Consider the following 13,098-nt stretch of genomic DNA (forward strand, 5'->3'; position numbering starts at 1 on the left):
GCCAATCCTCAGGCACCTAACCATGAGTCATACATACATTCAATATCCTTACCAACCAGTCAACAATACAGTCACCCCCTTTTTTGATAAATTCCACTGTAAAACCATCCAAACCCGCTGCCTTGCTGGCTTTCATCTACCACAAAGCTTTTACTATCTCTTCTCTGTTTATCAAATCATTCTCCCAAACCCTTTCACTTCGCACACCACCTCAACCAAAACATCCTATATCTGCCACTCTATTATCTAACGCATTCAACAAACCTTCAAAACACTCACTCCATCTCCTTCTCACATCACCACTACCTGTTATTACCTCCCCATTAGCCCCCTTCACCGATGTTCCCATTTGTTCTCTTGTCTTATGAACTTTATTTACCTCCTTCCAAAACATCTTTTCATTCTCCCTAAAATTTAATGGTACTCTCTCACCCCAACTCTCATTTGCCCTCTTTTACACCTCTTGCACCTTTCTCTTGACCTTCTGCCTCTTTCTTTTATACATCTACCAGTCATTTGCACTATTTCCCTGCTAAATTCGTCTAAATGCCTCTCTCTTCCCTTTCACTAATAATCTTACTTCTTCATCCCACCACTCACTACCATTTCTAATCTGCCTAACTCCCATGCTTCTCATGCCACAAGCATCTTTTGCGCAAGCCATCACTACTTCCCTAGATACATCCCATTCCTCCCCCACTCTCCTTATGTCCTTTGCTCTCACCTTTTGCCATTCTGCACTCAGTCTCTCCTGGTGCTTCCTCACACAAGCCTCCTTCCCAAGCTCACTTACTCTCACCACTCTCTTCATCCCAACATTCTCTCTTGTTTTCTGAAAACCTCTACAAATCTTCACTTCTGCCTCCACAAGATAATGATCAGACATCCCTCATGTTGCACCTCTCAGCACATTAACATACAAAAGTCTTTCTTTTGCGCGCCTATCAATTAACACGTATTCCAATAACACTCTCTGGCCATCTCTCCTACTTACATACATATACTTATGTACATCTCCCTTTTTAAACTAAGTATTCCCAGTCACCAGTCCTTTTTCAGCGCACAAATCTACAAGCTCATATTCCTATGAGTCCACGGGGAAAATGAAACATGATAAGTTCCCAAGTGCACTTTCGTGTAAAGATCACATCATCAAGGGAGACACAAGGGAGAAATATAACAGTCAGTTGATATACAATGAAGAGACGTAGCTCGGACGCCATATGGTAAACATGCATGGAGACATCACACATCCCTGCCGCAAACCAACATTCACTGAGAAACAATCACTTTCCTCTCTTCCTACGCGTACACATGCCTTACATTCTTGATAAAAACTTTTCACTGCTTCTAACAACTTGCCTCCCATACCATATATTCTTAATACCTTCCACATAGCATCTCTATCAACTCTATCATATGCCTTCTCCAGATCCATAAATGCTACATACAAATCCATCTAAGTATTCCTCACATACATTTTTCAAAGCAAACACCTGATCCACACATCCTCTACCACTTCTGAAACCACACTGCTCTTCCCCAATCTGATGCTCTGTACATGCCTTCACCCTCTCAATCAATATCCTCCCATATAATATCCCAAGAATACTCAACAAACTTATACCTCTGTAATTTGAGGACTAACTTTTATCCCCTTTGCCTTTGTACAATGGCACTATGCAAGCATTCCAACAATCCTTAGGCACCTCACCATGAGTCATACATACATTAAATAATCTTACCAACCAGTCAACAATACAGTCACCCCCTTTTTTACTAAATTCCACTACAATACCATCCAAACCCGCTGCCTTGCTGGCTTTCATCTTCCACAAAGCTTTTACTACCTCTTCTCTGTTTACCAAATCATTCTCCCTAACCCTCTCACTTTGCGCACCACCTTGACCAAAACACCCTATATCTGCCACTCTATCATCAAACACATTCAATGAACCTTCAAAATAATCACTCCATCTCCTTCTCACACCACCATTACTTGTTATCGCCTCCCCATCAGCCCAATTCACTGATGTTCCCATTTGTTCCCTTGTCTTATGCACTTTATTCACCTCCTTCCAAAACATCTTTTTATTCTTCCTAAAACTTAATGATACTCTCTCACCCCAACTCTCATTTGCCCTCATTTTCAACTCTTGCACCTTTCTCTTGACCTCCTGCCTCTTTCTTTTATACATCTCCCAGTCATTTGAATTATTCCCAGCAAAACTCGTCCAAATGCCTCTCTCTTCTCTTTCACTAATAATCTTACTTCTTCATCCCACCACTCACTACCCTTTCTAATCTGCCCACCTCCCATGCTTCTTATGCCACAAGCATCTTTTGCACAAGCCATCACTGCTTCCCTAAATACATCCCATTCCTCCCCCACTCCCCTTACCTCCTTTGTCCTCACTTTTTTCCATTCTGTACTCAGTCTCTCCTGGTATTTCCTCACACAAGTCTCCTTCCTAAGCTCACTTACTCTCACCACTCTCTTCACCCCAACATTCTCTCTTCTTTTCTGAAAACCTCTACAAATCTTCACTTTCGCCTCCACAAGATAACGACCAAACATCCCTCCAGTTGCCCCTCAGCAAATTAACATTCAAAAGTCTCTCTTGCGCACGCCTATCAATTAACACGTAATCCAACAACGCTCTCTGGCCATTCCTCCTACTTACATATGTATACTTATGTATATCTCTCTTTTTAAACCAGGTATTCCCAATCACCAGTCCTTTTTCAGCACATAAATCTACAAGCTCTTCATCATTTCCATTTACAACACTGAACACCCCATGTTCACCAATTATTCCCTCAACTGCCACATTACTCACCTTTGCATTCAAATCACCCATCACTATAACCCAGTCTCGTGCATCAAAACTACTGACACACTCACTCAGCTGCTCCCGAAACACTTACCTCTCATGATCTTTCTTCTCATGCCCAGGTGCATATGCACCAATAATCACCCATCTCTCTCCATCCACTTTCAGTTTTACCCATATCAATCTAGAGTTTACTCTCTTACACTCTATCACATACTCCCACCACTCCTGTTTCAGGAGTCATGCTACTCCTTCCCTTGCTCTCGTCCTCTCACTAACCCCTGACTTTATTCTCAAGACATTCCCAAACCACTCTTCCCCTTTACCCTTGAGCTTTGTTTCACTCAGAGCCAAAACATCCAGGTTCCTTTCCTCAAACATACTACCTATCTCTCCTTTTATATATTTTACTTTGTCGCTGTCTTCTGCGTTAGCAAGGTAGCGCAAGGAAACAGATGAAAGAATGGCCCAACACACCCACATACATATGTATATACATACACGTCCACACACGCAAATATACATACCTACACACCTCAACGTATACATATATATATATACACACACAGACATATACATATATACACATGTACATAATTCATACTGTCTGCCTCTATTCATTCCCATCGCCACCCCACCACACACGAAATAACAATCCCCTCCCCCCTCATGTGCGCGAGGTTGCGCTAGGAAAAGACAACAATGGCCACATTCGTTCACACTTAGTCTCTAGCTGTCATGTAATAATGCACCGAAACCACATCTCCCTTTCCACATCCAGGCCCCACAGAACTTCCCATGATTTACCCCAGACACTTCACTTGCTTGCCTTTATCCACTCCCCACAGGAAACAGTATTGCTACCCCCTGATTCAGCGAGGTAGCATAAGGAAAACAGGCAAAAAAAAGCCACATTCATACGCACTCAAGTCTCCAGCTGTCATGTGTAATGCACCGAACCCACAGCTTCCTATCCACATCCAGGCTCCACAGACCTTTCCATGGTTTACCCTATTAGTTTTACATGCCCTGATTCCGTCCATTGACAACATGTCGACACAAGTATACCACATTGTTCCAATTCACACTATTCCACAGACACCTCTTCCCCTCCAGTATGCTTACACCCCAATCGCTCAAAATCTTTTTCACTCCATCCTTCCACCTCCAATTTGGTCTCCTGCTTCTCCCTGTTTCTCCACCTCTGACACATATATCCTCTTTGTCAATCTTTCCTCACTTGTTCTCCATATGTCCAAACCATTTCAACATACCCTCTTCTGCTCTCTTAACCACACTCTTTTTATTTCCACACATCTCTTTTACCCTTTCATTATCTACTCGATCAAATCTCCTCACCACAAGTTATCCTAAAACATTTCATTTCCAACACATCCAGCCTCCTTCATAAAACCGAATCCATAGCCCATGCCTCAACAACCATATAATAATAAAAATATTGTTGGAACTATTTTTCCTTCAAAACATACCCATTTTTGCTCTCCAAAATAATTTTGTCTCTTTTCAAACATTCTTCAATGCTCCTAGAACCTTCAGTCCCTCCCCCACCCTAAAAGTCACTTTCATGTTTCATTTGCTGCTACGTCACTCCCAGATATCTAAAACACTTTACTACCTCCAATTCTTCTCCATTCAATCTTACGTCCCAACTAACTTGTCCCTCAATCCTGCTGAGCCTAATAACCTTATTCTCATTCACGTTTACTCCCAACTTTCTCCTTTCACACACTTTTCCAAACTCAGTCACCATTAGGGCATTCGACCGCCCATGCCATCTCAGCTACCATAAAAAAACATACATCATTCACTAATGTTAATGTACTGCATTAAATGTAAACTACCATCACTGTCAACATATCTTAGCTAATTCCACAGCATCCCTAAAATACACAGTAAAGTACCAGTTTGGCCATGCACTGAATGTAGTTTCTGTGATTTTTGTAAGGTAATAGTAAAACAAAGTGAAGAAAATAGGACAAAAGTCGTGGAACATAATTTACTGCATTACACATCATCAACTCAACTAAGGCAAAAGGGTAATGGGGGATAGGAATATCTGGGTTGATATGGGTTTCATTTATGTGAATGTGAGCTAATCACTTGTAAAATATCTAAATGGCCCAAGAAAAGTTCACCTAACCTAAACTTATTGTAAAAATGCGCCAACATCAACGTGGTCTGTTGGAGAGTGTCATGTGGAATGACTATTTGGGGGAGATTGGGAGGCAGTGCTAGCGGCTATTTGGTCTGTTATCCGTGTGTTAATATTCGTCCTCAGTTAGTAAAATACTCAGTCATGGCTATATTTTGTATATTTCAACTGGAAGATTGAAAATCATGATGAACCTTAGCATTCAGGAATTGCTAATTAGGCTTTCATAATTTTGACATCTTACATATTACCGATTGTATTCATTAATAAATCCCATATTTTCCCTGATAATTCCTTATAATCATCATAACAATTTAGCTTTTTATCGTAGAAAATAAGAAGCTTATAATGAAGCTCCATAACTTTTATTCTCTAAACTATATTACCATTACGAAACAATATACATGGGCACTCAGCTTCCAACTCTAGTTTTGATGCCTAGCTTAACTAGTATGCTGCTCAACACATTTTTTCCAAAACTTTTACATGATGACTTGGGTTAAGTCCACTTTTACCCTATAACCTTAACCAATCCCAAAACTCTTGTTCAACATAACCCTTATAGAAATCAACCACCCTAACCTTTATTCTACTCAGATATATTCAAACTTGTCCAATCATGCAATAAAATTTACGAGAAAGATTTTCCTACTTAAGTCTAAAGAAATGCACTTACCATGGAGGAATTCGTCTTAGAATTTTCCTTTCGTCATCGGTTTCTGTTTACGTGGGACTGATGGTGGGTCGCTTGAACACAGAACCAACATCTTTTGACGTCTACAACTATATAGAAAATGAGAATATCTCTTAGTGTAATATGTAATATATCATCAAAAAATTCTAAATAAGATTTCGGATATTAGACACATCTTACAAGATATTACCAGCAACAATTGGCAATATATATATATATATATATATATATATATATATATATATATATATATATATATATATATATATATATACATATATATATATATATATATATATATATATATATATATATATATATATATATATATTTCATTTTTTTTCAAACCATTCGCCATTTCCCGCATTAGCAAGGTAGCGCCAAGAACAGAGGACCGGGCCTCTGAGGGAACATCCTCACCTGGCCCCCTTCTCTGTTCCTTCCTTTGGAAAATTAAAAAAAAAACAAGAGGGGAGGATTTCCAGCCCCCCCGCTCCCTCCCCTTTTAGTCGCCTTCTACGACACGCAGGGAATACGTGGGAAGTATTCTTTCTCCCCTATCCCCAGGGATAATATATAATAAATAAATATAAAAAAATAAATAAATATAAATATATATATATATATATATATATATATATATATATATATATATATATATATATATCTTTATTATTATTCTATTTATTTTGCTTTGTCGCTGTCTCCCGCGTTGGCGAGGTAGCGCAAGGAAACAAAAAAAAAAAATTGCCCAACCCACCCCCATACACATGTATATACATACACGTCCACACACGCAAATATACATACCCATACATCTCAATGTACACATATATATACACACACAGACACATACATATATACACATGCACACAATTCACAATGCCTTTATTCATTCCCTTCCCCACCTCGCCACACATGGAATAACTTCCCCCTCCCCCATCATGTGTGCGAGATAGCGCTAGGAAAAGACAACGAAGGCCCCATTCGTTCACACTCAGTCTCTACCTGTCATGTAATAATGCCCGAAACCACAGCTCCCTTTCCACATCCAGGCCCCACAGAACTTTCCATAATTTACCCCAGATGCTTCACATGCCCTGATTCAATCCATTGACAGCACATCTACCCCGATATACCACATCGATCCAATTCACTCTATCCCTTGCCCGCCTTTCACCCTCCTGCATGTTCAGGCCCCAATCACTCAAAATCTTTTTCACTCCATCTTTCCACCTCCAATTTGGTCTCCCACTTCTCCTCGTTTCCTCCACCTCCGACACATATATCCTCTTGGTCGATCTTTCCTCACTCATTCTCTCCATGTGCCCAAACCATTTCAAAACACTCTCTTCTGCTCTCTCAACCACGCTCTTTTTATTTCCACACATCTCTCTTACCCTTACATTACTTACTCGATCAAACCACCTCACACCACATATTGTCCTCAAACATCTCATTTCCAGCACATACACCCTCCTGCACACAACTCTATCCATATATATATATGGTTTCAAAACACTCTTCTGCTCTCTCAACCACGCTCTCTTTATTTCCATACATCTCTCTTACCCTTACATTACTTACTCGATCAAACCACCTCACACCACATATTGTCCTCAAACATCTCATTTCCAGCACATCCACCCTCCTGCGCACAACTCTATCCACATATATATATATATATATATATATATATATATATATATATATATATATATATATATATATATATATATATATATATTTTTTTTTTTATACTTTGTTGCTGTCTCCCGCGTTTGCGAGGTAGCGCAAGGAAACAGACGAAAGAAATGGCCCAACCCTCCCCATACACATGTACATACACACGTCCACACACGCAAATATACATACCTACACAGCTTTCCATGGTTTACCCCGGACGCTTCACATGCCTTGATTCAATCCACTGACAGCACGTCAACCCCTGTATACCACATCGCTCCAATTCACTCTATTCCTTGCCCTCCTTTCACCCTCCTGCATGTTCAGGCCCCGATCACACAAAATCCTTTTCACTCCATCTTTCCACCTCCAATTTGGTCTCCCTCTTCTCCTCGTTCCCTCCACCTCCGACACATATATCCTCTTGGTCAATCTTTCCTCACTCATTCTCTCCATGTGCCCAAACCATTTCAAAACACCCTCTTCTGCTCTCTCAACCACGCTCTTTTTATTTCCACACATCTCTCTTACCCTTACGTTACTTACTCGATCAAACCACCTCACACCACACATTGTCCTCAAACATCTCATTTCCAGCACATCCATCCTCCTGCGCACAACTCTATCCATAGCCCACGCCTCGCAACCATACAACATTGTTGGAACTACTATTCCTTCAAACATACCCATTTTTGCTTTCCGGGATAATGTTCTCGACTTCCACACATTTTTCAAGGCTCCCAAAATTTTCGCCCCCTCCCCCACCCTATGATCCACTTCCGCTTCCATGGTTCCATCCGCTGACAGATCCACTCCCAGATATCTAAAACACTTCACTTCCTCCAGTTTTTCTCCATTCAAACTCGCCTCCCAATTGACTTGACCCTCAACCCTACTGTACCTAATAACCTTGCTCTTATTCACATTTACTCTTAACTTTCTTCTTCCACACACTTTACCAAACTCCGTCACCAGCTTCTGCAGTTTCTCACATGAATCCGCCACCAGCGCTGTATCATCAGCGAACAACAACTGACTCACTTCCCAAGCTCTCTCATCCCCAACAGACTTCATACTTGCCCCTCTTTCCAAGACTCTTGCATTTACCTCCCTAACATATATATATATGGTTCTCAGTGAATGTAGGTTTGCGGCAGGGGTGTGTGATGTCTCCATGGTTGCTTACTTTGTTTATGGATGGGGTTGCTAGGGAGGTGAATGCAAGAGTTTTGGAAAGAGGGGCAAGTATGCAGTCTGTTGTGGATGAGAGAGCTTGGGAAGTGAGTCAGTTGTTGTTCGCTGATGATACAGCGCTGGTGGCTGATTCATGTGAGAAACTGCAGAAGCTGGTGACTGAGTTTAGTAAAGTGTGTGAAAGAAGAAAGTTAAGAGTAAATGTGAATAAGAGCAAGGTTATTAGGTACAGTAGGGTTGGGGGTCAAGTCAATTGGGAGGTAAGTTTGAATGGAGAAAAGCTGGAGGAAGTGAAGTGTTTTAGATATCTGGGAGTGGATCTGGCAGCGGATGGAACCATGGAAGCGGAAGTGAATCATAGGGTGGGGGAGGGGGCGAAAATTTTGGGAGCCTTGAAGAATGTTTGGAAGTCGAGAACATTATCTCGGAAAGCAAAAATGGGTATGTTTGAAGGAATAGTGGTTCCAACAATGTTGTATGGTTGCAAGGCATGGGCTATGGATAGAGTTGTGTGCAGGAGGGTGGATGTGCTGGAAATGAGATGTTTGAGGACAATATGTGGTGTGAGGTGGTTTGATCGAGTAAGTAATGTAAGGGTGAGAGAGATGTAAGGAAATAAAAAGAGTGTGGTTGAGAGAGCAGAAGAGGGTGTTTTGAAATGGTTTGGTCACATGGAGAGAATGAGTGGGGAAAGATTGACCAAGAGGATATATGTGTCAGAGGTGGAGGAATGAGGAGAAGTGGGAGACCAAATTGGGGGTGGAAAGATGGAGGGAAAAAGATTTTGAGTGATCGGGGCCTGAACATGCAGGAGGGTGAAAGGCGTGCAAGGAATAGAGTGAATTGGAATGATGTGGTAAACCGGGATCGACGTGCTGTCAATGGATTGAACCAGGGCATGTGAAACGTCTGGGGTAAACCATGCAAAGTGTGTGGGGCCTGGATGTGGAAAGGGAGCTGTGGTTTCGGTGCATTATTACATGACAGCTAGAGACTGAGTGTGAACGAATGGGGCCTTTGGTGTTTTTCCTAGCGCTACCTCGCACACATGTGGGGGGGAGGGGGTTGTTATTCCATGTGTGGCGAGGTGGCGATGGGAACAAATAAAGGCAGACAGTATGAATTATGTACATGTGTATATATGTATATGTCTGTGTGTGTATAAATATGTGTACATTGAGATGTATAGATATGTATATTGTGCATGGGTGCACATGGATGTATATACATGTGTATGTGGGCGGGTTGGGCCATTCTTTTGTCTGTTTCCTTGTGCTACCTCGCTAACGCGGGAGACAGCGACAAAGCAAAATTAAATAAAAATATATATATATATATATATATATATATATATATATATATATATATATATATATATATATATATATATATGGAAGTAAGGGGAGTGGGGGAGGAATGGGATGTATTTAGGGAATCAGTGATGGATTGCGCAAAAGATGCTTGTGGCATGAGAAGAGTGGGAGGTGGGTTGATTAGAAAGGGTAGTGAGTGGTGGGATGAAGAAGTAGGATTATTAGTGAAAGAGAAGAGAGAGGCATTTGGACGATTTTTGCAGGGAAAAAATGCAATTGAGTGGGAGATGTATAAAAGAAAGAGACAGGAGGTCAAGAGAAAGGTGCAAGAGGTGAAAAAGAGGGCAAATGAGAGTTGGGGTGAGAGAGTATCATTAAATTTTAGGGAGAATAAAAAGATGTTCTGGAAGGAGGTAAATAAAGTGCGTAAGACAAGGGAGCAAATAGGAACTTCAGTGAAGGGCGCAAATGGGGAGGTGATAACAAGTAGTGGTGATGTGAGAAGGAGATGGAGTGAGTATTTTGAAGGTTTGTTGAATGTGTTTGATGATAGAGTGGCAGATATAGGGTGTTTTGGTTGAGGTGGTGTGCAAAGTGAGAGGGTTAGGGAAAATGATTTGGTAAACAGAGAAGAGGTAGTAAAAGCTTTGCGGAAGATGAAAGCCGGCAAGGCAGCAGGTTTGGATGGTATTGCAGTGGAATTTATTAAAAAAGGGGGTGACTGTATTATTGACTGGTTGGTAAGGTTATTTAATGTATGTATGACTCATGGTGAGGTGCCTGAGGATTGGTGAAATGCATGCATAGTGCCATTGTACAAAGGCAAAGGGGATAAGAGTGAGTGCTCAAATTACAGAGGTATCTCTGTATAAGTTTGTTGAGTATTCCTGGTAAATCATATGGGAGGGTATTGATTGAGAGGGTGAAGGCATGTACAGAGCATCAGATTGGGGAAGAGCAGTGTGGTTTCAGAAGTGGTAGAGGATGTGTGGATCAGGTGTTTGCTTTGAAGAATGTATGTGAGAAATACTTAGAAAAGCAAATGGATTTGTATTAGCATTTATGGATCAGGAGAAGGCATATGATAGAGTTGATAGAGATGCTCTGTGGAAGGTATTAAGAATATATGGTGTGGGAGGAAAGTTGTTAGAAGCAGTGAAAAGTTTTTATCGAGGATGTAAGGCATGTGTACGTGTAGGAAGAGAGGAAAGTGATTGGTTCTCAGTGAATGTAGGTTTGCGGCAGGGGTGTGTGATGTCTCCATGGTTGTTTAATTTGTTTATGGATGGGGTTGTTAGGGAGGTGAATGCAAGAGTTTTGGAAAGAGGGGCAAGTATGAAGTCTGTTGGGGATGAGAGAGCTTGGGAAGTGAGTCAGTTGTTGTTCGCTGATGATACAGCGCTGGTGGCTGATTCATGTGAGAAACTGCAGAAGCTGGTGACTGAGTTTGGTAAAGTGTGTGAAAGAAGAAAGTTAAGAGTAAATGTGAATAAGAGCAAGGTTATTAGGTACAGTAGGGTTGAGGGTCAAGTCAATTGGGAGGTAAGTTTGAATGGAGAAAAACTGGAGGAAGTAAAGTGTTTTAGATATCTGGGAGTGGATCTGGCAGTGGATGGAACCATGGAAGCGGAAGTGGATCATAGGGTGGGGGAGGGGGCGAAAATTCTGGGAGCCTTGAAGAATGTGTTGAAGTCGAGAACATTATCTCGGAAAGCAAAAATGGGTATGTTTGAAGGAATAGTGGTTCCAACAATGTTGTATGGTTGCGAGGCGTGGGCTATGGATAGAGTTGTGCGCAGGAGGATGGATGTGCTGGAAATGAGATGTTTGAGGACAATGTGTGGTGTGAGGTGGTTTGATCGAGTGAGCAACGTAAGGGTAAGAGAGATGTGTGGAAATAAAAAGAGCGTGGTTGAGAGAGCAGAAGAGGGTGTTTTGAAGTGGTTTGGGCATATGGAGAGGATGAGTGAGGAAAGATTGACCAAGAGGATATATGTGTCGGAGGTGGAGGGAACAAGGAGAAGAGGGAGACCAAATTGGAGGTGGAAAGATGGAGTGAAAAAGATTTTGTGTGATCGGGGCCTGAACATGCAGGAGGGTGAAAGGAGGGCAAGGAATAGAGTGAATTGGAGCGATGTGGTATACCGGGGTTGACGTGCTGTCAGTGGATTGAATCAAGGCATGTGAAGCGTCTGGGGTAAACCATGGAAAGCTGTGTAGGTATGTATATTTGCGTGTGTGGGCGTATGTATATACATGTGTATGGGGGGGGTTGGGCCATTTCTTTCGTCTGTTTCCTTGCGCTACCTCGCAAACGTGGGAGACAGCGACAAAGTATAATAAAAATAAGATAAAAAAAAATATATATATATATATATATATATATATATATATATATATATATATATATATATATATATATGTTTATGGATGGGGTTGTTAGGGAGGTGAATGCAAGAGTTTTGGAAAGAGGGGCAAGTATGAAGTCTGTTGGGGATGAGAGAGCTTGGGAAGTGAGTCAGTTGTTGTTCGTTGATGATACAGCGCTGGTGGCTGATTATGTGAGAAACTGCAGAAGCTGGTGACAGTTTGGTAAAGTGTGTGAAAGAAGAAAGTTAAGAGTAAATGTGAATAAGAGCAAGGTTATTAGGTACAGTAGGGTTGAGGGTCAAGTCAATTGGGAGGTAAGTTTGAATGGAGAAAAACTGGAGGAAGTAAAGTGTTTTAGATATCTGGGAGTGGATCTGGCAGTGGATGGAACCATGGAAGCGGAAGTGGATCATAGGGTGGGGGAGGGGGCAAAAATCCTGGGAGCCTTGAAGAATGTGTTGAAGTCGAGAACATTATCTCGGAAAGCAAAAATGGGTATGTTTGAAGGAATAGTGGTTCCAACAATGTTGTATGGTTGCGAGGCGTGGGCTATGGATTGAGTTGTGCGCAGGAGGATGGATGTGCTGGAAATGAGATGTTTGAGGACAATGTGTGGTGTGAGGTGGTTTGATCGACTAAGTAACGTAAGGGCAAGAGAGATGTGTGGAAATAAAAAGAGCGTGGTTGAGAGAGCAGAAGAGGGTGTTTTGAAATGGTTTGGGCACATGGAGAGAATGAGTGAGGAAAGATTGACCAAGAGGATATATGTGTCGGAGGTGGAGGGAACGAGGAGAAGAGGGAGACCGAATTGGAGGTGGAAAGATGGAGTGAAAA

General features: G+C 41.5%; 1 protein-coding gene across 2 annotated transcripts in view; it reads right to left on the reverse strand.

Moving 5' to 3' along the window:
• LOC139759651 (uncharacterized) overlaps positions 1–5,803 on the reverse strand; it is a 144,893-nt gene extending 139,090 nt beyond the window's left edge. For both annotated transcript variants that reach the window (XM_071682045.1, XM_071682044.1), the window contains exon 1: positions 5,684–5,803. In XM_071682045.1, the coding sequence (XP_071538146.1) occupies positions 5,684–5,686 (3 nt within the window). In that variant the 5' untranslated portion in view covers positions 5,687–5,803. The remainder of the gene's footprint in view (positions 1–5,683) is intronic.
• Positions 5,804–13,098: the final 7,295 nt, after the last annotated feature.

This window comes from Panulirus ornatus, chromosome 33 (genome assembly GCF_036320965.1).
Source record: "Panulirus ornatus isolate Po-2019 chromosome 33, ASM3632096v1, whole genome shotgun sequence".
Classification (NCBI taxonomy): Eukaryota; Metazoa; Arthropoda; class Malacostraca; order Decapoda; family Palinuridae; genus Panulirus; species Panulirus ornatus.